Source organism: Ochotona princeps, chromosome 13 (genome assembly GCF_030435755.1).
Source record: "Ochotona princeps isolate mOchPri1 chromosome 13, mOchPri1.hap1, whole genome shotgun sequence".
Lineage (NCBI taxonomy): Eukaryota > Metazoa > Chordata > Mammalia > Lagomorpha > Ochotonidae > Ochotona > Ochotona princeps.
The window spans coordinates 18,199,976-18,223,859 of NC_080844.1; the positions used below are offsets into that span (position 1 = coordinate 18,199,976).

Consider the following 23,884-nt stretch of genomic DNA (forward strand, 5'->3'; position numbering starts at 1 on the left):
TAGGTGATCTTATTTATTCGCAGTTCAACTTCTGTTTCTTTCTTGTTTTGTTTCGGAAAACTTCCCTTAGGTAAAAACATGTAAACCAGCACTGGGCTACAGTTTTGCAGCTGGCACTATTGATGGAGTTGGAGGTCTCAATTTTACACAGGGTAAGATCAAGTTTGCTGAACCCTTGGCTGCTGAGCTCTGAAGCTATGAGGTCTGTTCTCAGATGAGATTTATCTGTAGTCAAGATGTTCATTATGATTATTATGCTCAGGCATCTGCAGGATTTCCAGATGTAAGAGCCAGGTCACCAAGAGAGTGTCCATTCTTTCGGATGTAACCAGAGACAAATGCTCTTTTATGGCAATGCATTTCAGTTGCATTCAATGCAAATTTAATATTTTACTTACTCTTAAAATTATTTCTTTCTGTGACAGGTAATAGTTGTATATCTTTTGGGGGGGTATGTTGGGATGTTTCAGTGCATTTATGTTTCATACTGTGATCAAGTCAGGGAAATTAGGTTATTTATCATCACAGGCATTTACTACTGCTTTGCAACAGGAACATTTAAGCCCCTCGTCTAACCACTTTGAATTTCGGTGCAGTGTTGTTAACTCCAGTCATGCTTACATATGATACTACACCAGGCCTTATCCCTGCTATCTGGTTGTGACACTGTACCCATAAACCAATTTCCCACATCACTTTTTCTCCCCTCTAGTGCTCAGCTGCCAACATCTACGAATTCTACTGTAGATTCCACATCTGGGTGAATCATATGATACTTAGCTTTCTCTGCCTGGCCTCTGTTACTTAACGTTGTAACCTTCAGGCCCATCTAAGTTTCCACAGATGGTAGGATTTCGCCCTTTGGGGCATGAATGGTATTCCATCGCATATGACTGTCCTGTTCCTATCCACTTCTCTGTTGGTGGATACTCAGGTTGATACTTTTGTGAATGGTGCTGGTGTAGATATGCAAGAGCAAGCGAATGACCTTAGACTGGGCTGGGACTTGGAGGGGGGCGAGAAAGGGGAAGGAGAATTCTTATTTAATAATAGGAACCTCCATTTCTTTGACTTGGCTCTCCCATCTCGTTCCTCAGTGTCGCTCAGATTCTCTAAGTGGATTCAGAATTTACTCAGGACGGAGGGTTTTGGTAGCCTAAAGCCTGTAGACCTGGAGCTTCTTCCTACGTGTATTTCCACAAGTTAATGACTGATTGTTTAGGTTCTGTGCCTTCATTCTGATTATCATTATGCATCATGGAAAGTAGAAACCATTGAAGAGCACCACCTACAGGCAACATTATGATTTATTTCATTCTTTTATTTATGTTTTAGAACAATTAGTCAAAAATTAATAAATAGAGTGGCAGTTTGGTATAATATACTTCATACTTCCTGTTCATCTGTCATGCAATATGATTTATATTCCACAATATTATATAGTCTTTGTTTTCAGCAGTTTTATTGAGATAAAGTTTACGCACCATGTGATCCGCTCATTTGGAGAGTGCAGTTCACAGATAAACACAACCATTACCTTCATCAGTTTTAGCACATGCTCATTGCTGCAAAAGAAATTTTGCATACTTCAGCTTTCACACTCCGGCTCCCTCATCTCTTCTAGATGTACATTATGACTAACCTCTCTGTTGCTACATTTTCTTACTCTAGACATTTCACATAAATGAGATTATGTGATATGTGGGATTTTTGTCTTGGCTTCTTTCAGTTGGTATCATGATTCCCTTGTTCATCTGTGCTGTTGTGTGCAGCAGAACCTTATTCCTTTCTATGGCTGAATAATATTCTACTTTATCCATATACCAGCTTTGCTTATACATTTCTCAACTGAGCGAAATTTGAGTCATTCCATTTTTTGGCTATTATAAATATGTTGCTATTTATGTACAGGTGTTGTGCAAGATTTTTATTTTATTTTATTTTTATCTGAAGTGGACTTGGCAGAGCGTGAGGGAATGCCAGACTATTTCTAAAATGGCAATATCCTTTTGTATTACCACTAGCCATCTACAGGGTTCTGGGTTGTTCACATCTTTTCTGATATTTGCTTTATGTGCTTGTCATTTCTAGTCACCCAGCTGAGTGTAGTATGATATCTCATTGTGGATTTGATTGGCATCTACCTCATGACTAATAGTGTTCAATGTTATTTTTCCTATGCTCCTTGATCATTTGGATATGAATAGAGAAATATCTGTTAATTTGTTTCTTATGTTAAAATGTGGATTCTTTTTCTTTTCGTTACCAAGATATATGAATTGTTAATATGTCCTCCATACAGGTTGTTTATCAGATGTATGATTTGCAAGTATTTTCTTCCATCCTGTGAATTGTCTTTTCACTTTTTTGGTTGCATTCTTGAAGCAAAACAGGCTTAGTTTTTTTATGGATTCTTTAGGATTTTTGTATTTTTGTGTTGAGGTTTTCTATAAAAAAGATTATATTATCTTCAGATAGAAATAATTTCAGCTCTTCGATTCCAATTAAATACTAATTATTTTTTTTCTTTCCCAAATGCTCTGGCTAAAGCCTTCAGCACAATGCTATGAACAGAAGTGACAGAGCAGACATTTTCTCTTGTTCCTGATAGTAGGATGAAATATTCAGCTATTTATCACTATTATAATGTTGCCTATGGGTTGTTCATAGATGTCCCTTAAAGGGTTGAGGCAATCTCCAAATTTATTGAATGCTGTTTTATGAAGTCGTCTTGGAATTTGAGCAAATGCTTTTAAAGTGTCTGTTGAGATTATCATGTGAATTTTAAAATATGGTAGTATGTTGTATTATATTAACACATTTTTGAACATGAAATTTAATTTGTATTTCATGGATACATCACATTTTGTATGAACTATAATCTTCCTATAGGTTTTTAAATTTAGTTTGTATTCTGTTGTGCATTGTTATGACCATTTTCTGAAGAAATATTGACATATAGTTTTCTTTGTGGTTATTTACTTGTTTGGTTTGGTATTAGTATAAAATGGGCCATCTAGAATGAAGCAAAAAGGTTTTCCTTTTCTAATGTTTTTGAAGAGTTTTTAAGGACTAATTCTTCATTTGGTAGAATCCAGCTGTGATGTTATCTGAATCAGGTTATTTTTGGTAGATTTTGAAAACATGAAATGGTTTTCTAATTTAACTTTTAGCTTTTTCATAGCAAATGTATATATGATATTATTTATTTAGTTTTTTTGGAGGCATTTAGATTGACTAGTTTTTTTTGAGTCACTTTTGGTACTTTGTGTGTTCCTGAAAATTTTTCTATTTCATCTAAATTAGATAATTTGTTGGTATACAAATATTCATACTATTTCTTTATGCACAAACACACACACACACGTAAGTAGGAAAGCCTGCTCTAATTTCTAATCATAGGAATTTCCATTATTGCTCATTGCTCTCTCTCCCTTTCCATCTAGCTAAGGATTTGTCAATTTTGTTGATTTTTTTCAAGGAACCAGGTTTTGGCTTCATTGTGTTTCTCTATTAATTTTTTATTTTCTGCTTAAGTGTCTCTAATCTTTGCAATGTCCTTCTTTTTGCTTTATTTTGGTTTAACTTGCTGTTCTAATTTTAAGATTTTTAAAATTTGATTTATTTTCTCATCATTTACTATTTAGGGATCATGTTGCCTAATTTTCACGTATCTATGAATTTCTCCAGTTGTTCCTTTAGTTATTTCTAGTTTCATCCCATTGTTGTTGGGTAACATACTTCATGTTCTTTCTATCCTTTAAACTTAACTAAGGTAAACGTTATAATAAGTGCACCATCTATTTGGATAATGTCCAATAGATTAGAGAAAAATGTATGTTTTGCTGTTGGAGGAGAGTGTCCTATAATATGCCTCTTGAGCCTGTTGGTTCCAAGCTTGTTGAGGCTTTCTATTTCCCCATTGCTCTTCTGTATCATTGTGCCAATCATTCCTGAAAATAGGTTCAGTTGGGCCAGCACAATGGCTCGATTGGTTAAACCTCCTCTTTACAAGTGCAGGGATCCTGTATGGGCACAAGTCTGTGTGCTGTCATCTCCACTCAGCATCCAGTTCCCTGCTTCTGGTCCGGAACAGCAGTGGAGGGTGACCCAAACCCTTGGGACCTTGTACCCAGGTGGGAGACCTGGAAGAAGCTCCTGGCTCCTGGTTTTGGATCAGCTCAGCTCTGGGCATTGCAGCCATTTGGGGAATGGACCAATAGTTGGAACGTCTTTCTGCGTCTCCTTTCTCTGTTAATCTACCTTTCCAATAAAATCAAATGAATCTTTTTAAAGGGAGAAAATTCTATTATTTTTATTGAATTGCTTATTGCTCCCTTCATTTCTGTCCATTTTGGTTCATGGATTTGGTGCATTTTGTTTAGTACATGCATGTTATTCGATTTTCACAATGAATTGTACATTTTCAATTCATAGCTTCGCTAATTAGTGAAGCTTTTTTTCAGATTCTGTGTTTTTCTGCTTGTGGTGTACATGTGTGTAAGTGTGGTATGTTGGGGAAGAGATTGGATAATTAATGATGATTGATTATTGAAGATTCAGGAATAGTTCTTTTAGGGACTAAAATCCAAAGAACTATTACTTGTGAGTTGGTGGTGTCATTTTCAGTTTTCAAAATAGGCAAAGGTAATTTAGTTCACAAATGTACAGTTAAAAATATCAGATTGATTTTGCTTGTAGCACACATGAACAAGAGCAATAGAAATAAAGCTTTATAGATATTGAAAAATGTATTCTGTTTTCTTAAGTGCACTGAATAATGGCTATGTTTAGGAAATTCTGTTGCCTGTTATTGTTTGAAAGTTTTCAGCACTACCTTAATAAAACCTTTGACCCCCTCCCAAAAAGATTGTTGTACAGTATTTATCTGAATAATGACTTTTTCAGAAGTGTAGTTCAAGAAATCCTATTAATCAGAGAATTTTCTAATAGGAATGACAGAAGGGGATCCCTTTTGGGACACCATTCGAGATGAGCTCCTAGGCAAGCCATCTGAAGAACTCACAGATTGTCATAAACCAAAGCCAATCCTCCTTCCTACCGGAGAGGTAATGTGTTTTGGTTTTCCCAGTGGAATTAGTACATTCTTACTTTTTCTTTATGAATGTTTAAGTATTGAACAGTAAATAATTTTAAGAATAAAATATGAATGCTGTGAGTCTAATTCCATCAGATAAGAGTATGATTGTTAAATATACTGGTTTAATTATATTTATATTTAGCTATATGAAACAATTAGAGCAACAACAAAAGAGGAATATGATTACAATCGTCTTTTTCAATGTCCATCTACTCTGTGGCTCCAGAAAGGAAATTCACACAGAATTCTATATAGAGCAAAAGATATCAGATCACATAAAATGAAACATGTTAATTCAGGAAGCATTTTTAACTAAGTGGTTTTTGTCTAACATTTCTTTGGACTTACATTTTTCAATTCTGATTGTCAAAGGATCGTTTCAGTGTTCATAAAAACCAGATTATTAAGGCAGAAAGATTTTGAAAGTAGACTTTTTTTAAGTACCATGGAAGTGAAAAAGGGATAATTATTGATTTTTATTATTCTAAATGGAATTTTCTTACTCATAATGTGTTAAGATAGTATAACTCATAGTACTGTAGAAATGCTCCCGCTTATGCGTTTCAGGTTGTGATTCTGCAGTGAGAAATCTATAAAAAAAACTTTAGGACCTGGTGCCATAGCCTAGTGGCTAAATCCTCGCCTTGCATGTGCAGGGATCCCATATGGGCACCGGTTAGTGCCCTGGTTAGTGTCCCACTTCCCTTTGAGCTCCCTGCTTGTGGCCTGGGAGGACAGTAGAGGATGGCCCAAGGCCTTGGGACTCTGAACCTGCGTGGGAGACTCAGAGGAGGCTCCTGGCTCTTGGCTTCGGATTGGCTCAGCTCTAGTTGTTGCGGCCACTTTGGGAGTGAACCAAAAGATAGAGGATTCTTCTCTCTGTCTATCCTTGTCCCTGTGGATCTGTCCTTCCAATAAAAATAAAGTCAAATAAAAAGTGAAGTCTAGGTTAATGTACCATTGACATTTGAGGTTGGTGTGTTCTGATAAGGACATATTATATCATAAATTGAAAATCAACACAACTAGCTTTAAATATTTAAAGGCCTTTAGTAAGGGAGCTTCTGGGACTCTCTTTTAACTGTTACCATAAAAAGAATAATACTCCTAACACAACTTTCTCTGTTTTGGGCTCCAAGCTATCTCGACCTCACCCGTGGCATCCAGAGATTGTTGATGTTCAGATTATAACTGTTGGGTCCTTGGCTGTCACTGCTATCCCTGGGGAGTTTACGTAAGTTCATCCTTCCACTTATTAGCTTAGTGCATGTTTATTGTGTATGCATGTTTTTGTTTGAATTACTTTTTAAAATCAAGTATCATGCCAATGTGATATGAATACAAGAATAGACCCAAGTTAGTTTGTAGATGTTACTTTCCTCCCTCTTTCCCTCTTTCTCTTCCTCCATATCCCCCTCTTCCTTCCTTTTTGCCTCACTCTGTCCTTCCCTCTCCCTTCCCTCCCATCTTTCTTCATTTTTATGGAAAGATAATTAAGTACTGTTACCTTGGTATCTTCTTGCACAGTATTTGGCAACAGTGGTATTTCTATCCTCTTTTAGTGTGGCTTTTAAGAAATAGTTGTCTCTATGCCTATCGCTGGTGACAAACCTGAAGTAAACATGAAAATTTAAAACTTATCCTCTCAGATTTAAATAATATGGATACTTCAAACAATCGGTTTAGGTATTAAAAACATGGAGATTGGGGCCAGTGTTAGAGTAGGCTAAGCTTCTGTTGGTGACACCAACATTGTTTATGGGTGCTGATTCATGTCCCAGCTGCTCCACTTCCGATCTAGCTCCCTGCCAGCTGTGGAGGATGGCTGAAATAGTTGGGTTCCTCACATGTGTTGGATACGCAGATGATACTCCTAGCTGCTGGCTTCAGATCAGCTCAGCTCTGGTTACTGAAGCTTCTTGGGGAGTAAATCAATGGATGGACAATCTCTTTTTCTCTTATTTTTAATCTTCGTTTCCAGTAAAAAAAATTAAGTAAAATTTTAAAAAATGTATTAACAACACCTAAAAGATGTTTCTTACAAAGCATTTCCTATCTTAGTGAGTGAAGATTTTTTATCTTTCTAGTTACGCAGGCCATATATCTTGGAGTTTTGCCTGAACTATCTTTTCTTACCTCGTATTTTCCCTCTTTCATTTTCCAGCAAGTTCTGGATATTCTACCCATCACTTTGTATCACTAGTGTCCTGGTATACACTACCACCATCTGTTACTCAGATTTATTGCTGTAACTTCCTGATTTAAAAGTCTGCTTGATTCCTCTTTTACTCATGTATGATTTTTTTTCTCAATGTTTCATGCTACTGCTGCATGAAACCCTTTCTGTCTCATCCCAAGTAAATCCAGAGGCCCACAGCTATTACCTGATTTTTTGTTGTTCAGGAAGCTCTCTAATCTGCTTTCTTCACTGACTACTGTTTCAGCCACCTTGATGCCATTGTGTTTTTCAGACTCACCAAGGCCAGTGTTGTCTATTCTGCTATCTTCTTGACTGAGACTTCATTACTTTTTTTTCCCTCTCCAATCACAAAGATGCCAGGGAATCCTATTCACACTATATAATACAGTCTTCATCTATCACCATGGCTACCACAACAACCCTTGCTACTACTACAACACCACTATCCTCATCTCAGTAGGTGCCACTACCCACTTTCTCTCATCCTAGCCCTGCTTTATATTCTCCATAGAGTTTACACTCACCATACTTGTAATTTCCCTGTTGGACTTCTTTATACTCTCAAATGAAAACTCCAAGCTATATAATCCTCAATACATAGAATTGGGTTTGCATGCAGTAAATAGTCAATATTTTATTGTAGACTTAGCTGAATTAGTGGAATGGGAAGTTCTTTGAAAACAGAAAGACAAGTGTGCTCTCTATGTGCCTGACCTGTTACAAATACAGAAGACAATTGATGTGTTTTGTTGAACCAATGAATGGAAAATGTTGATGCTCTTTTGTTAGTAAATTGGGTCTGTTTTCCTCCTTTTATCTGGCTAACCGTTTCCAGTTTAGGATTTGACTTTGAGGTTAGGAGAGTCAAGAGAAACAAAGCTCAGCTTCACCTTTGCATCATCATTGAGACCTACATACTCTGCTATTGTATGACAAGCCAGGACAATTTTTTTTTTTTTGGTTTTCACTACAAGTATCTCTGCATATTTTGCATATACTGTAAATAAGAAACCACTTTCATGATTTTGTTTTCTTGACGTAGAACCATGTCTGGACGAAGACTTCGAGAAGCAGTTCAAGCAGTAAGTCTGTAATTCACAACGATTGGAAATGTAAACTAATTTTTATGTAGACCTAAGAGAATATACGTGGAACTTTAATGAAAGATACTTTTACATGATTTTTTACAAATGAAGTAAAATATCGACAATTTAATATCCACTCAAGAGAATATCTTCTATCCCTTTAATACCTTTTAGAGGAAAAAAAAATGTTTGTTTGAATGGTAAGAAGAGAGAGAGAAAGCGATACATACTCGCCCACACAGAGGTGTCTTCCTTTTGATGATTCACAACTCAAATGGCTACAATGGCTAATTTGTGTAGACCAAAGTCATGAGCCAGGACTTCTATCCAGGTCTTCCACCTGGGTGGCACATCAAAGTTCTTGTGCCATAGTCTACTTCTTCCCATATCATTTGCAGGAAGCTGAATTAGAAGTGAAGCATCCTGGGTTCAAACCAGGGTTCTGATATATGATGTTGATGTTATAAGCAGCAGCTTAATCTACTATACCTACAATGCTGATCCTAACCTGGTACCTTTGATCTTTCCTAATATGAATAAACTTTTGCTGTTTTTGAAATCAATAGTTCGAGGCAGAAAGGAAATATTGGTGGTGTAAGGATTAGACTTGGGGTTGGCATTGTGGCATAGCCACTACCTGTAGCCCTGGCATCCCCAATGGGCACTAGTTTGAGTCCTCAAGGCTCCATTTCCAATCACAGCTTCCTGTTAATGTGCCAGGGAAAACAGCAGAAGAAGACCCAAGTACTTGGGCCCTTACATGCACATGAAAGATTCAGATAAAGCTCCTGGCTCTGACCTGGCCCAGTGCTGGCTGTTAAGATCATTTGGGAAGTGGGGCAGTAGATAGAAGATTTCTCCGTCTAAGCTTCTTCCTCTGCATTTGAATTTCTGCCTTTCGAATAAATAAATATTTTTTAAAAGAACATTTAATAAATACAAGAAAATATTGCCAGAGTAAAATATTTTATCATTTATTTATTAACAATTTAAAATTTGATAATATTAAGAATCAAATAGTAAATATCCCCATAAATATCTTAAAATTTCAAATCCAAGTGAGTAATATCAATAAAAATGGATGATGTTTTTGGAATTCTGGATTTTATGCCTTTTAATGATTTTTTACATTTAACTGGCATCATAAATGATTCTAAAGTTACATGCCAAATCATATGTGTTCCTTGGACCTGTAAATAATCATTCTGGCTAGCTATTAGTCATCCATTGTATTTTATTAGAATAGTGGTAAAAATCTCTGTTTACTGAACCCAGTGCGGTGGCCTAGCAGCTGAAGTCCTCACCTTGAACGTATCTGGATCCCATATGGTCACCAGTTCTAATCCCAGCAGCTCCACTTCCATCCAGCTCCATGCTTGTGGCCTGGGAAAGCAGTCGAGGATGGCCCAAAGCCTTGGGACCCTGCACTCGCATGGGAGACCCGGAGGAAGTTCCAGGTTCCTGGTTTCAGATCAGCACAGCACCAGCCATTGCGGTCACTTGGGGAGTGAATCATTGGATGGAAGATCTTCCTCTCTGTCTCTCCTCCTCTTTATTTATCTGACTTTGCAATAAAAAATCTCTTTATTAATAATAAGAAGATACTGTATCTGCAAATATCATAATTAAGGTCTTAATGGATCCATTGAGTTACCACTCTATATAGTGCAGTTATAGCTGTCACATTTGCTCAAGCATTATTGGATGCCTCTACTTTCCTATGCAGTTGTGGTCATTGGGAAGAAATTGTCTGGGTATTTGCTTAAACTAACCATTCACATCAATGACTGTAATTTAGTGTAACTGGGATGATAACATGTTTTTAGATAGAGTGTGCATTTACTTTGCTCTACTTTCCCTCCTAGGAATTTGCAACTTATGGGATGAGGAATATGACTGTTGCTGTTTCAGGTCTATGCAATGTTTATACACATTATATTACCACATATGAAGAATACCAGGTAAAGTAAAAAGTTCTCATCATGTGAACAAATTATTCCCTCTTTAAGACAATTATGTCAAATGTTATTGAACTTCTCCAATCATGTTCCTGAGAGATGATTTTGTTTAGGTTGGAAAGCTAGGTGAGTGAGGAGTCACAGTTTTCTTTTAGCGACTCTGTGTTCATCCTTTCCAAGTTCACGCCCACATTCTAGTCCTGCTCTCTTCCACCTTTGCTGAAATCAATTATTTTATCAGGGGACTGGAGACAAACCCAGCTTGGGGCACATAACATCCTATTCCTATCCATAAACCACTTGGTGTCTTACTCCTCTGTAAAACTTGGGGAAACTTTGTTATGTTTACTTGAATACACTGGTTATTTCTTTTTAAGATTTGTTATTTTTATTGGAAAGGCAGATATACAGAGAAGAGGAGAAACAAAGAGAAAGATCTTCCATCCGATGGTTCGCTCCCAAAGTGACTGTAATGGCCAGAGCTGAGTCAATCTGAAGCCAGGAGCCAGGAGCTTCCTCCAGGTCTCCCACGTGGGTGCAGGGTCCCAAGGCTTTGGGCCATCCTCGACTGCTTTCCCAGGTCACAAGCAGGGAGCTGGATGGGAAATGGGGCCACTGGGACAGAAACTGACACCCGTATGGGGTCCTGGCATGTGCAAGACAATGACTTTAAACACCAAGCTACTGCACTGGGCCCCATATTATAGTTTTGAAAACAGAGTCCTTGAGGTTCAGTGAGGCTTGTGGCTGGTCATTCTTTCTTAAAAATAGTTCAGAGAACAGTCCAAGTAAGTTTTAAATGATAGTAGGGTTTGGGGAGGGGTGGGGAGAATCCAAGTACCTATGAAACTGTGTCACATAATACAATGTAATTAATGAATTAAAAAAAATAATAATAAAAGAAAATAGTCTAGAGTCCCACACTGAATGATTTCTAACACATCTGTTGGTGTATCAGGACAGGTAATAGAAAGGCAGAGAGGTGACCCTTCAGCAAGAGTTCACTGATGCCAGAAGTGGAATCTGCCTGCTACTTCTGAAGTTCGCTGTTTTCTCAAACGTCCTCTTGAATCTAGGTTCTTATCTGCAATATGTTTGAATAGAAATAATTGAAAATAATTTTTCCTACATTAAAATAGAAATAACTGAAAATTTTCTCCTGACCCTAGCATTTACCATTTCCTTCAATTATATATGTAGACAACAAATAGTATTAGTGATGGCTTTGTCACTAGTAGAAACCACAAATATTTTTTGTGTCACATACAGGTTTTATCTTTCTGGAAATATCTTTTATTATTACTAGTCTAAAATCTACCTCAAGATCTAGATGTACTTATAGATCTTGTTATTCAATAATGTAATAAAGAGGTATGTATCTTACTATGTCATTTATTATAGCTGATAAATATGTTTCAACCTAGTTGATTCTCTTTATCAGCCTTTTGTGGTTTTTCTTATGCAGTAAGAACAGCTGTGCTGAGAGGGGTCCACAGATTTCAACAGATTGCCCCAGAAATTGAAGAGCCTTCACAAATTGCCTCCCGGTTCAGGGATGAGCTCCTACAAGAATTCCTATTACTATACTAATGATTTATTTATTCAACAGATGTGTGTTGTGAGCCATTACACTTGATATTTTCTGGGACATAACAAAAGAAAGGATTTGCATGGCTGCCAGGCCACTAGAAATTGAGTGGTCTAATAGAGAGGAAAGCAGATGGTTACATGTCCATGAAAGGCAGGCACAGATGCTATGAAAACAGAAAGGCTACCAGGCCATCCTGCATATTTGATGGACTGGCAGACCTTCAGGAAAAGTTATCTCTCTGAGTTTTCGATAACAAGTGAGGGTTAATCAGGAAAATAAAAATGAGTATTCTTTGTAGAAGAAACTGCATGTATATGTGAAAATCAAAAGGGACAGTCTCATCATGTTTTGCACTGTATGTCATTGAGTATTATGAAGTCTAATAAAGGTGATGGTAATAAGACAGTAGCTGCACTGTGAGGCAAGAATCAGCTGAGGAATTGTCTTATATGCAATGCTGTAAAGCTTCGACTCACTGGGGCAGGTTTTGGGAAACTGCTGAGGAGTGGTTTTATAGGATTTAAACAGAGAGAGTGCACTGATCATATTTGCGATTTAGAAAGTCCCTAGAATCACCATGTGGGCAATAAATAGGAAGGAGTGTGTATAGGCAGAGACCAAAGATGCTGTGATTAAGGTATGAGTGAGAGATGGGGGCTTGGGTGAATCTAAATGTAAGACAGAAAACCAGATGAACTTAAGAGATTTTTAAGAAATTTATTTGAAATTCAGGTACAGAAAAAGGGAGTAAGAGAGGGAAAAGGTGAGAAAGAGAGAGACAGAGGAAGATTTTTCGTCCTCTGGTTGGCTCCCCAAATAGCTGCAAGTAGCTAGGAATGAGCCAGACTAAAAGCAGGAACCCAGAAATCCAGCCAGGTCTCCCAAGGACACAAGCACCTGGGTCATTTTCTGTGCTGCTTTCCCAGGTTTATTAGCAGGGAGCTGGATTGAAAGTGAAGCAGCTGGAACATAAGCTGGTGCTTCTAAGGGGTGCCAGTGTTGTGGACAGCGGCCATGCCACAACATCATTTCCTCAAGAGATACTTCAGAGTCCAAATGACATGATTGGAAAGTTACAAGATGTTGGACGAATGGGAAGGATAAATTTACTGTGATCTCTTGGGAATCTTCATGTGAAAGACTGGTACTGTCCATGATGCAGAGCATCGCAGAAGAAGCTGATGTGTCTGGAACCATGAGTTTCCTCTTAGAGTTGATGGCTTTCAGGTTCATGCAGCGTGACTGTAGGGCTGGAGTCCAGGTTAAAGGAAATACATTTGGCTCCTGTTGTAGCTCTATCGTGGGTTCCATGTGCTTCTCCAGAGAGGACAAACAACTTTCAGTTACCCTAGGAGTTGCCCTGAGTCTCCTCTGCTCCTGATGTGTGCCCTTGGGGAAACATTATGTGAGTGCTGGTAGTAGGTGAAAGCGCAGCCAGAGTAAATAATGCCACAGTCCAACTGGCATGAGCAAAGAGAACCCACTGCCTTTAATATAGTTACTGGGAGCCACTTGTTTTAGTTGGTATATGAAAACCCCTATCTTTTTTATCATAAATAATTTTGAAGATTATGCTGGTTTAGAGTAACATGAGATGTGCGGGCATTACTCCTTCTTAAAATGCTATACCAATGCAGATGAGTTGAAATTTGCAGAACTACGGACAACTCTCCCGCTTCTCTTTCAGGCTCAACGATATGAGGCAGCGTCTACAATTTATGGACCACATAGTCTTTCTGCTTACATCCAGCTGTTCAGAGGCCTTGCTAAGGCCATTGCTACGGTAATCAAATACTATGCGTGTGTGTTTACTTCAGAGGGAGAAATATAAGGGAGAAGAAAAAGGAACCTTATCTTTGCAGTGTTTGGGTTTTTTTGTGATTTTTTTTCTGGTAGTCTTTATAATTAAAAAAATCACAGCCATACAGCATCTTTAAGAAAGTAAAAAATGTCTTTTTAAAAAGTATTTATTGGGCCCGGCGGCGTGGCCTAGCAGCTAAAGTCCTCGTTTTGAACGCCCCGGGATCCCATATGGGCGCCGGTTCTAATCCCTGCAGCTCCACTTCCCAGCCAGCTCCCTGTTTGTGGCCTGGGAAAGCAGCCGCGGACAGCTCAAAGCCTTGGGACCCTGCACCCTTGTGGGAGACCTGGAAGAGGTTCCTGGTTCCCGGCATCGGATCGGCACGCACCGGCCCGTTGCGGCTCACTTGGGGAGTGAATCATCCAACGGAGGATCTTCCTCTCTGTCTCTCCTCCTCTCTGTATATCTGACTTTGTAATAAAAATAAATCTTTTTTTAAGAAGTATTTATTTATTTATTTATTTATTTATTTATTTGAAAGACAAAGTTACAGAGAGAGGGACAGACAGAAAGGTTGAGGCAGAGCATCTTCTAACTAGTGATTCATTCCCCACGTGGCCACAAAAGCTGGGGGTGGGGTCAGGATTAAGCCATGTTCTAGTAGCTTCCTCCAAATCTCGCACATGGGTGACGGTGACCAAAGCTCATAGCCACCCTCTGTTGCTTTCCCAGGTGCATTTGTAGGGAGCTGGACTGAAAATGGAATAGTTGGGACATAAACTTGTGCTCACAGGGGATGCCAGTCCTTCAAGGGCTGGCTTAATCTGATATACTACAGTGCCAGTCCTGAAAAGAACAATCTTACAGTAAAATTCAGACTCTGTTAGCATCATTTTGTGTGGCAGATGTGTGTGTGTGTGTGTGTGTGTGTGTGTGTATATATATATATATATATATATATATATATATATATATATATATATCTCATTGTGTCCCACAGCCAGTATGTGAAATCATGATATATCATTTCTCTTCTAGTTTTCAGGGGAGCAAAATGTTTGAAGTTGGTGGGTGAGCACTGTAATAGGAACTGGGGATTAAACCAGTGTCCCTGAATCCCCACTATCTTCTCACAGTCACTCCAACAGTTGAGTAGATAGATTCTATGATGCCCAGTTCCTACTTTATAGCACTTCTGATCCCAAAGGAGCCGTCTTCCAATCAGAAATATTATTTTAATTAGTAGCATATTTTACTTCTTTGGTGATCCAAAAAATAAGTTGCTATGATCTATAGAGGCTTACATTTGGTGAAATATTGTAGCACCTTGGAATACACATTTGACATATCCACCTAAATAAAAACTGTGTGATAAATATGGCATAGCTAAGACAATCAAGTCCATTTATAGGAAACACGGTTATATAATATCGGAACAAAGTAAGTGCTGTTTCTGAAGGCAAGTCCTGTGAGTGCTTCTAAGTTCATTTATTTTCACCATTAGTTGACGATTCTATACTTCAAATTTCAGGACAATGTGTTTGCTTAGTGATATTTTATTAATTTGACTGTTTTATCATAATGTTCATCTCAGTTTTTGTTCTGTTAGTTTTCCTTTGAAGTAGAACTATATTTTTATCAAAAACACGAAACTTACTTGTGGGCTATTCATACTGTTCCAAAAAGAATAATCTTTTAACTCAAGCCTGTACATAATTTGTTTCATGGTCTTAGAAATAGCATTTTAGTTATATGGTCTTAGAAATAGCTTTATCAACTTGGAAAACAGCTCGCTAAATATCTCCAATGTTATTTTCTCATTTGCAAACAGGATGACAGCACGTGCCCATCTCATTCATGTGGTTGTTATAAAGATTAAATACATGATGTGAGCATTAAAGAATGTAAAATATATATCATGGGCCACTTAAAACCATTGTGATTTGCATTTTGATGATATAGTCAAGGTTAGATTAAACCAAACAAGATGGGGATGCTAACGAATTTTAAGTAAAATAAATAATCACTATCTTTCTTAATTAATGTGAACAAGGATTCAGGAGGAATCTTGAAGTGGACTTCAGGTGAAAGAAGCCCAATACTTTTTAAACATCAGAAAGATAATTATAGTGTTGCGTTAAAAAATTATCATGTGTTAGGCCCCAAAATGACATAATTTAAAAATGGTTGCCCCAAAATATGCAGTTTGCACTGTAACTCTGCTATTTACGGCAATCAAAGGATTGTCTATGACCAGAACTTTCTTCTGTGACAAAAGTTGAAATTGTGGATGTATAGGCTCACATTATGGCAAGATTCCCCTCATGTTTTGTTAGAGGTTGCTGTCTCTTGCACTTGGGCTTTTGGTGAAGGGGTTTTTGGGGTTGAAGGGCTGGGCAAAGGGTTTTTGAATCAATATTGTGCTTTGCTTAAGCAAATGCTTTCTCTTCCAGGACACGGTAGCCAATCTGAGCAAAGGCCCAGAGCCTCCATTTTTCAATCAGTTGATACTCCCATTAATTCCTAATATTGCAGACAGAACACCATTAGGCAGAAACTTTGGGGATGTCCTGGAGCCTGTGAAAGCTGAATACCGAGTGGTAAGACCCAGAGAAGGCCTGTGTGGAGGGGTGAGGGCAGGAGTTTGCTTTTTTTTTTTTCAATGCAACTACCTGCTGCTGATTATACCATAGATATATGTTAGCAGTACTAATTTGGACAGCTGTGTTTACCTCTACAGAAAATAGGCAAAATCAATGAAAATGGGGAGATACCTTTTTCCTGCAAGTAATTATGTAAAATTGACTTTCTAAAATGCAGATAATTCTCTTTATAAATGTATAGTCGTGAACACATTAACTGGAACTGAGAGAAGATGTCTTCTAAAATAAAAGCACATAAAAGTGAAGCTGTACCTTTATCATTATATTTATGCTACATCTCACAACTTTGCAAAATCATTTATTAGTTCCAGTGGGATTTTGTCTATTTTCTTGTTTTGATATGATTTTTATGTGTATTCCTTAGAAATTTCATCATATAGTATGTCAACTACAAGTAATAATGGGTTTTCTTATTCCTTTCAGATTCTTTAATTGCTTTCCTTTCTATAACCTATCAGAACCTCCCAAACACACTGAATAAACATTTTAAGACTGGAATTCTTGTTTTGATTCTGATATTAGGAGAAAAAAATTGGCTTTTAACCATTTTGTATGATATTTTCTTCAGGATTTTTGTGAGATGTCCTTTATCAGGTTTAGAGCTTTTCCTTCCATGCCAGATTTTGGGCCAGTAAGCACTCCAAGGTATCAAGCTGTGATGGCTTAGAATTCACCTAGGTTTTCTACCACTGAAGGCGCATAGTATTTAACTAATTGATGCCCATTGTCTTTAAAATCATTGCTTACTATTTTTCCCATTTTTGTTTTGAGTGGGAAGATAAATATAAATCCTGTACCACTACCTTTTAAATGAAAGTGTACACACAAGTTTGTTTGTTACGGTGGCTACTGTTCTTATATAGTAGATATATTATACATATAGAGTACTTGTATATATGTGAGAGGGAGCTGCGAAAGAATATGAAGTGCACAAGAAACCTTGTTAATACACAATCACTGATATCAACAATAGCTCCAGCTTTTTCATCTATAGCTACATATGCCAAAAGCAATTTCCTTGGCCAGAGAGTTTTGTGTCATTGTGGCGAGGGTATTTTCCATTATATTCTTAGTAGATAGTTCATTTAACTCAATAAAGAATATTCACAACCCTCCAAAATCCTACAACAGAGAATGAATGATGCTTGATATGTGACTATGACAAAAATACGTTTATAGAAAGTATTAAATGAGCTTTTATTTTCAGGGAGAAGTGGTTGAAGTTGTTTTTGTAGGTGCTAACCCAAAGAATTCAGCAGAAAACCAGGTAAGAGTTAATAATCAATGATTTTATTTTTGTACAGTTAGATCCACTTTTTATCTTCTCTTTTACTCCAAAGAAAATTACTCTAGAGGTTAACAACATAATGGCAAAATGTGCCAACTTATTTTCTGTATTCTTTTGTAGATGTGAAAATATACTCAATGGACATTGTTGATACACACTGATTCTAGAAAAAAAATTAGAAAACACTTGCTCTTTTTAGAATCACATAGAAGTAAGGCATAACACATATCTGAGTTTATAAAAGTTTCTGGAAAGTAAGATTATTTGAAAAAATTGAAATTCTAAGTAATTTTTCACAATCTATATTCTTACTAAATTTCAGGAGACATGTCTTAGGATTATGCTATCTTTTGAGATATTGTTAGATTGAACCCAGATCCATTTGTAAAATCAAATAGAAAACTCCATTAATTTAGTAAAACAACAATATCAAGAGGCAAAGCAAGTGAATCATTATCTGTGGCTTTTTTCTCGCTGCCCTTTTGGGCTCTGCTCCTCCTCCCACACCACCACCCCTGAGGGAATGATTAAATGCCCGAGTCATGTTCTGTGATATGTGATCCCAGCTCATTTGCCTTGCTGCAGCGTGCAATACCTTTTCCCACTCTTTACTACTGGCACTAATATGGTCTCTCTATATTAATTTTGAAAAATGATATGAAAAATACATGTTCAATGTAAAGGAAAATAAAGGTATGTAGGTCTTGAAAATGCCCCTGTGTGACAAGTCTGATTTTCAGATAATCATTGTTACAGTTTGTTACAAAGCATTTCATACTTTTTGTTTTTTATTGTATCAATTCTGAACACATACATAATTTACCTAGTAATAAAAATAAGTAATTTTCACTTTCTACAGTTTCCTTTAAATCTTTGCATTACTCAATTAATAACTGGACACATTCTAGTTGTAAATATGAAAACAATACAGAAATTGATAGAGGAAAAAAGAGTGGCCATAAAAAGTGATTTTCTATTATTTTACTGTTGAGGAAACATTCATTTAGAATGCATCCCCTCATTCCTGTTTATTAAAATATACTTGCCATGGTAACTGTAGCAATATGACCCTGTTGAGTATAACATTGGGGAAAAATGTTCTATTGCTTGGATAGTTAGTAGGCACCTATTTGAAATGGTTTTCTCAGAAGTCAGGCTATATGCTAATATCTACATATTTGTCATGCAATTTTCTGAATCTATCAAAGGATAGAATCAAAATAATAGCCTTAGTTGCCATCTGCTGCGCTTAGGTAGTGAAGTATCGTCATTTTCATCACTGTAATGAGACCAGAATTAATTTCTAACAATGTAAAATAGTTTCTGATACCCTTTATTACCAGCAAACGTATCATCATAATCCTCATTATCATCACCATTATTTTTCTTTTTAAGATTTATTTTATTTTTAATGCAAAGTCAGATAAACAGAGAGGAAGAGAGACAGAGAGAAATATCTTCCATCTGATGATTCACTCCCCAAGTGGCTGCAACGGCCAGTGCTGTGCTGATCCGAAGCCAGGAGCCAGGAACTTCCTCCAGGTCTCCCACGTGGGTGCAGGGTCCCAAAGCTTTGGGCTGTCCTCAACTGCTTTCCCAGGCCACAAGCAGGGAGCTGGATGGGAAGCAGGGCCGCCAGGATTAGAACTGGTGCTCATATGGGATCCCAGCACATTCAAGGCGAATGCTTTAGCCATCAGGCCACTGTGCCGGACTCTATCACCATCATCTTTAGCAGTTATCATTTGCAGTGCACTAGACTGAGTGCTGTATGTAGGGGGGAAGCTTCAAAAAGTTCATGGAAAATGTACATTATCATTCTATTAACTTTTCCACAAACTTTTTGTAGTCCTCTCATACAGTATCTCATCCATACCTAGTGACTTTTATGATACACACATAACATATTTATAAAATACAGATGTGTAAACTTTCCCCTAGAGAGCGTTAGTAACTTGTATGAAGTGATTACGCATCTGGGAATATCTGTGGTGAGAGGTGGTAAGAGGAAAGTCCCCTGGCTGCTGACCGTCAGTGTCTAGGCTCATTCTTAGCTAGAGCTCATCAGCAGAGCCCACTGTAGATTTTCATCCATTGCCTTCCCAATTCCATTCTGGTGGAAATGACAGAAATGCATTTCTTTGTAAGTCACTGTAGTTATAAAGCTTTTCAATAGAATAGAGTATATCGGCCCTGGCACAATAGCCTATTAGTTAGAGTCCTCATGCACCATGCTCCCACATGGGCACCGATTCTAATCCTGGCAGCCCCACATCCCATCCAGTTCCCTGCTTGTGGTCTGGGAAGGCAGTCGAGGACGGCCCAAACTCTTGGGATCCTGCACCTGTGTGTGGGAGACCCGGAGGAGACTCCTGACTCCTGGCTTTGAATTGGCTAAGCTCCGGCTTTTCCGGCCACTTGAGTGAATCAACGGGTGAAAGATCTTCCACTCTGTCTCTGCTTCTCTCTGTATATCTGACTTTGCAATAAACTTAAAATAAATGTTTTTTTAAATATTATCTATTGATTGATTAAATGAGCAGAACTTTTAAAAAAAGGACTGTGATGGATAAAGATGAGTTAGTTGTAAGTCCTAACTTTATGGGCCACAATGTGGAATATTTTGAGGAAAACTGTAGAGTTACAGCTTTTTAAAAAAATTTATTAACTTGTCATATCATTCAAACTTGTGCTTTATGTGAAACTGAATTCTTGGTCGGGAACAAATTGCTCTATTATGGTATTCTTCCAATGAGGAAATAAAATCTGCCTATGGCGTGTTTCTAAAAACTCATGAGAGCCAAACACAGGTACTGCTGTTAGCACCCCAGGACAAGAAAGATTTATGCCTTCTTTTCAATTCTTTTACTCATAGGGGTGAAATAACGAATAATTCACTTATCTGGAGATGAAAAGATGAGTAAACCGTAGCATTTTCCCTTCTAAATCTTGAGGTTACTGAAGTCTAGCAATATAACTTAATGCACACATCATGAAAATGGTTGACTTACATCTTTTTAAAATTTCAAGTTTTGTCCCCAGTTTTTCCTCTGCTCTGATTTTCAAGACTGGGTATAACCTCCTTAATTATGCTTCTTTCACATTTCTAAAGATAATATGGTAGGCTGGAAATAAACATTCTGAAGACATTGTACATAACGCTAAGTGTTGCTCAGTTAACATGTGATCAAAAATTGGAATGTTTACAGAGATTTTTTTGTGAGTGTGTATGACCAGATTGGTTATATTAATTCTGTTTCAGACTCATCCGACTTTCCTCACTGTGGAGAAGTATGAGGACGATTCAGCCACGTGGCGGGTGGTGCATAATGATGCTTCGTGGGAAACTCGGTGAGTGTGTCTGTTGACTGTTTTGAGCACCAAACAGAAGAGGACTAATGCAATTCCTGGTATTAATGATAGCAAATTTCCAAGGAGCCTATTTGACCATATTGAGTTGATGTTTAAGCCTTCATTTTGCTTCTATTTTTCTCCCAGATAGTGTCAGATTAGAGTCAATGGAGAGTATTATTTTCATTCTTACAGAAATCTTGTTAGTTCTGTTTCTACCATGGTCACGGTTTGATCCCCTAAAGCTGCCTAGCCTTCTTACAAGTAGATTGCATGTTGGACAAGAAAGTGGACATGGCATTGTAGAGCCTGGTTTTGCTATTGGAAAATAGTTGAGTCTATTCCAGGGATCTGGTGCACGCTTTTATATAGTCAGTGATTCTGCATTTGGGAGAGTAAAACACATGAGGCTTGATTTTTTTTTTAAGCTTTATTAATTTGAAAGGCAGAATTACAGAGAGAGAGGGCAAGAAATATAGAGAGATTTTCCATCTGCTGATTCATTGCCAGACCCAAACCTTGACCAGACCAAAACCCAAAGCCAGGAGTTCCAGCCCTGTCTCCTGTGTGGCCAGCAGGGGTCCAAGTACCTGGAATACCCTCCCCTTCTTTTCCCAGACCTTTAGCAGTGTGCTGGACAGGAAGTGGAGCAGCCACAAACTAGTGTGTGCATGGGATGCTGGCAATTGCAAGTGGTGTTTCACCTATTACGTCATAACACCAGTCCCATTGTTTAACTCAGCGATTCAAGGAGGTCACAGGCTCATGGAGTTTTTTGAGACATCTCTCTCAAAACCTTTTGTAATCAAATTTGTTAGCAAAGTAGATATTTTGAGGAGGCAAGAATATGCTTTTGTTCATTGTTGTATCTTCAAAGTCTAGTAAAACTTCCTTCCACACCAGGTCATGATCTTCTGTTACTCTTTTATACCTAGGCTCTGCAGCAGAATATCCACTAGTCACATTTGGTTATTAAGTTTGAAATACAGTTGTTCTGAGATTCTGAGAGGCATTGGAACTATAAAATGCAAAATTAAAACTGTGCTATAAGTAAGAATATAAAACATCTCATTAATAAACATATTACTACTTGTTGAATATGTTAAACAGAAAATACTTTGGTTTTATAAATGATTAAAATAAAATATGTTAATGGAGCAGGCACTGTGGATCCAGGCTGGTTAGACCAGCACTTAAGTTCCACATCTGCTAGAGTGGTTCCGTCTCTCGTTCCCATCTAATGTCTCGCTGGTGTATCTACCTGGTGATGGCTTGAGAGAAGAATGTTTTCCTTGTGGTATTGCCTCCCTAAATCTGCACTGAATGAATCATCACATTTTCTAATGACACATTGTTAGGTGTAAAATTGGGTTATGCTTGTTTGTTTGTTTTCCACCTGCAGTTTTTATTGGCACAAGGGATTACTGGGCCTGAGCAATGTGACAATAGAATGGCATATTCCAGACACTGCGCAGCCTGGAATCTACAGAATAAAATACTTTGGAAACAATCGGAAGCAGGAACTTCTGCAGCCCGCGGTTATACTTTCCTTTGAAGGAACTTCATCTGCTTTTGAAGTTGTAACTACATATTGGAAAGTTGACACATCATTTAAAGGGTAGCTTTAATCTGTATGTGCTGTATAACTGATTCCATGTGAACATGAACCACTGGGTTCTATAATTGTTCCTGTTTAGGGACAGATAAATATTGCTAATGGGACAGGATGGGGGTTTATGTGAAGGGGGGTGGAGAGGAAAACGGGAGACCAATAGGGAGAGGGACAGGGACCGGGAGAGAAGAGTCCCATTGTCCCATTTGTTTTCTTGCCTGGCAGCCTTGTACTCCATGTCCTACAAGTGAACACATGGTTTATCTTGAAGCCTTGTGATTGTTTGAAGAACAGTTCCCTTAATTAGAAACTGTTGGTGAGAGAATTCAAAGCTGTGTGAACAATATTGAACCTATTTAGTTAGAGATTATTGGATGTTCACACTGGAAACATTTATAGCAATTGTCTAGTTTGATCCTTCATTTTACAACCAGGAAATATGAGGTTTGTGGACTTAAAATTACAATAGTATTCTAGGACCTATTCTCCCAATTGCATTTGAGAAATACATAGATCTTAACCCTAAATATATGAGCACAATTAGAGAAGCAGAAATTTAGCATGCCAGTTTTTCTGTATTCAAATAAGCATGGTTCAAAGCAGACACCCTGGAGTTGACTACCCTGGTTTAGGGTTTTTAATTTTCAATCATTTCTGAAATTGTCCTCAGAGAACAATTATGAAGAAGACTTGGAGTGTTTTGAACATGCCTTGTGTTTCCTTAAGTGACCTTATCCCGCTGGATTGTGTCCCTTATTCCCTGGACTTACTCTAAGTGATTTTTTTCACTGTTTTCATAAATAAGGTTCATCTAAAGCCATGAAACTTTTCTGTTAGTGCTGACATTCAAGTGGAAGTGTTATTGGCTGGGGAAGGCAGTCCACAACATGGAGGTTCTAAATGATTTTTTCTCTTCTTTCATCACTAGTTCATTCATTCATTTATGGATCATTCAGTCATAGGATATTGGTTTAGACTTACATTCCAAATATTACTCTAGTGCCTGGGTCTTGGTAGGCATTGAGATTTGTGTGTTGGATAAAAGTAACTCAAAAGTGACTACTCTGATGGGGAAACTTCACTTTCTTATAAGAATTCTGGAGAGACATTTAAAAATGAGTAATGTGCAAGTCATATCTTGTTTAGCATCTGTGTTGGAGATTCTAATTTGCAGGGAAAGAGGCTCTGAACAGTTTATCAAACACTGTCTTGAAAATATGTCAGCCTTGTATAT

General features: G+C 37.7%; 1 protein-coding gene across 4 annotated transcripts in view; it reads left to right on the top strand.

Annotated features, from left to right (window-relative positions):
- ASAH2 (N-acylsphingosine amidohydrolase 2) overlaps positions 1-22,787 on the top strand; it is a 79,929-nt gene extending 57,142 nt beyond the window's left edge. For 2 of the 4 annotated variants that reach the window (XM_058671515.1, XM_058671513.1), the window contains 10 exons: positions 71-152; positions 4,954-5,069; positions 6,241-6,335; positions 8,344-8,383; positions 10,252-10,347; positions 13,623-13,718; positions 16,190-16,336; positions 17,607-17,666; positions 20,950-21,038; positions 22,441-22,787. In XM_058671515.1, the coding sequence (XP_058527498.1) occupies positions 71-152; positions 4,954-5,069; positions 6,241-6,335; positions 8,344-8,383; positions 10,252-10,347; positions 13,623-13,718; positions 16,190-16,336; positions 17,607-17,666; positions 20,950-21,038; positions 22,441-22,660 (1,041 nt within the window). In that variant the 3' untranslated portion in view covers positions 22,661-22,787. Of the gene's footprint in view, positions 1-70; positions 153-1,515; positions 1,591-4,951; positions 5,070-6,240; positions 6,336-8,343; positions 8,384-10,251; positions 10,348-13,622; positions 13,719-16,189; positions 16,337-17,606; positions 17,667-20,949; positions 21,039-22,440 lie in introns of those variants that run through there. The other 2 variants (XM_058671514.1, XM_036495839.2) reach the window with 2 other exon arrangements.
- Positions 22,788-23,884: the final 1,097 nt, after the last annotated feature.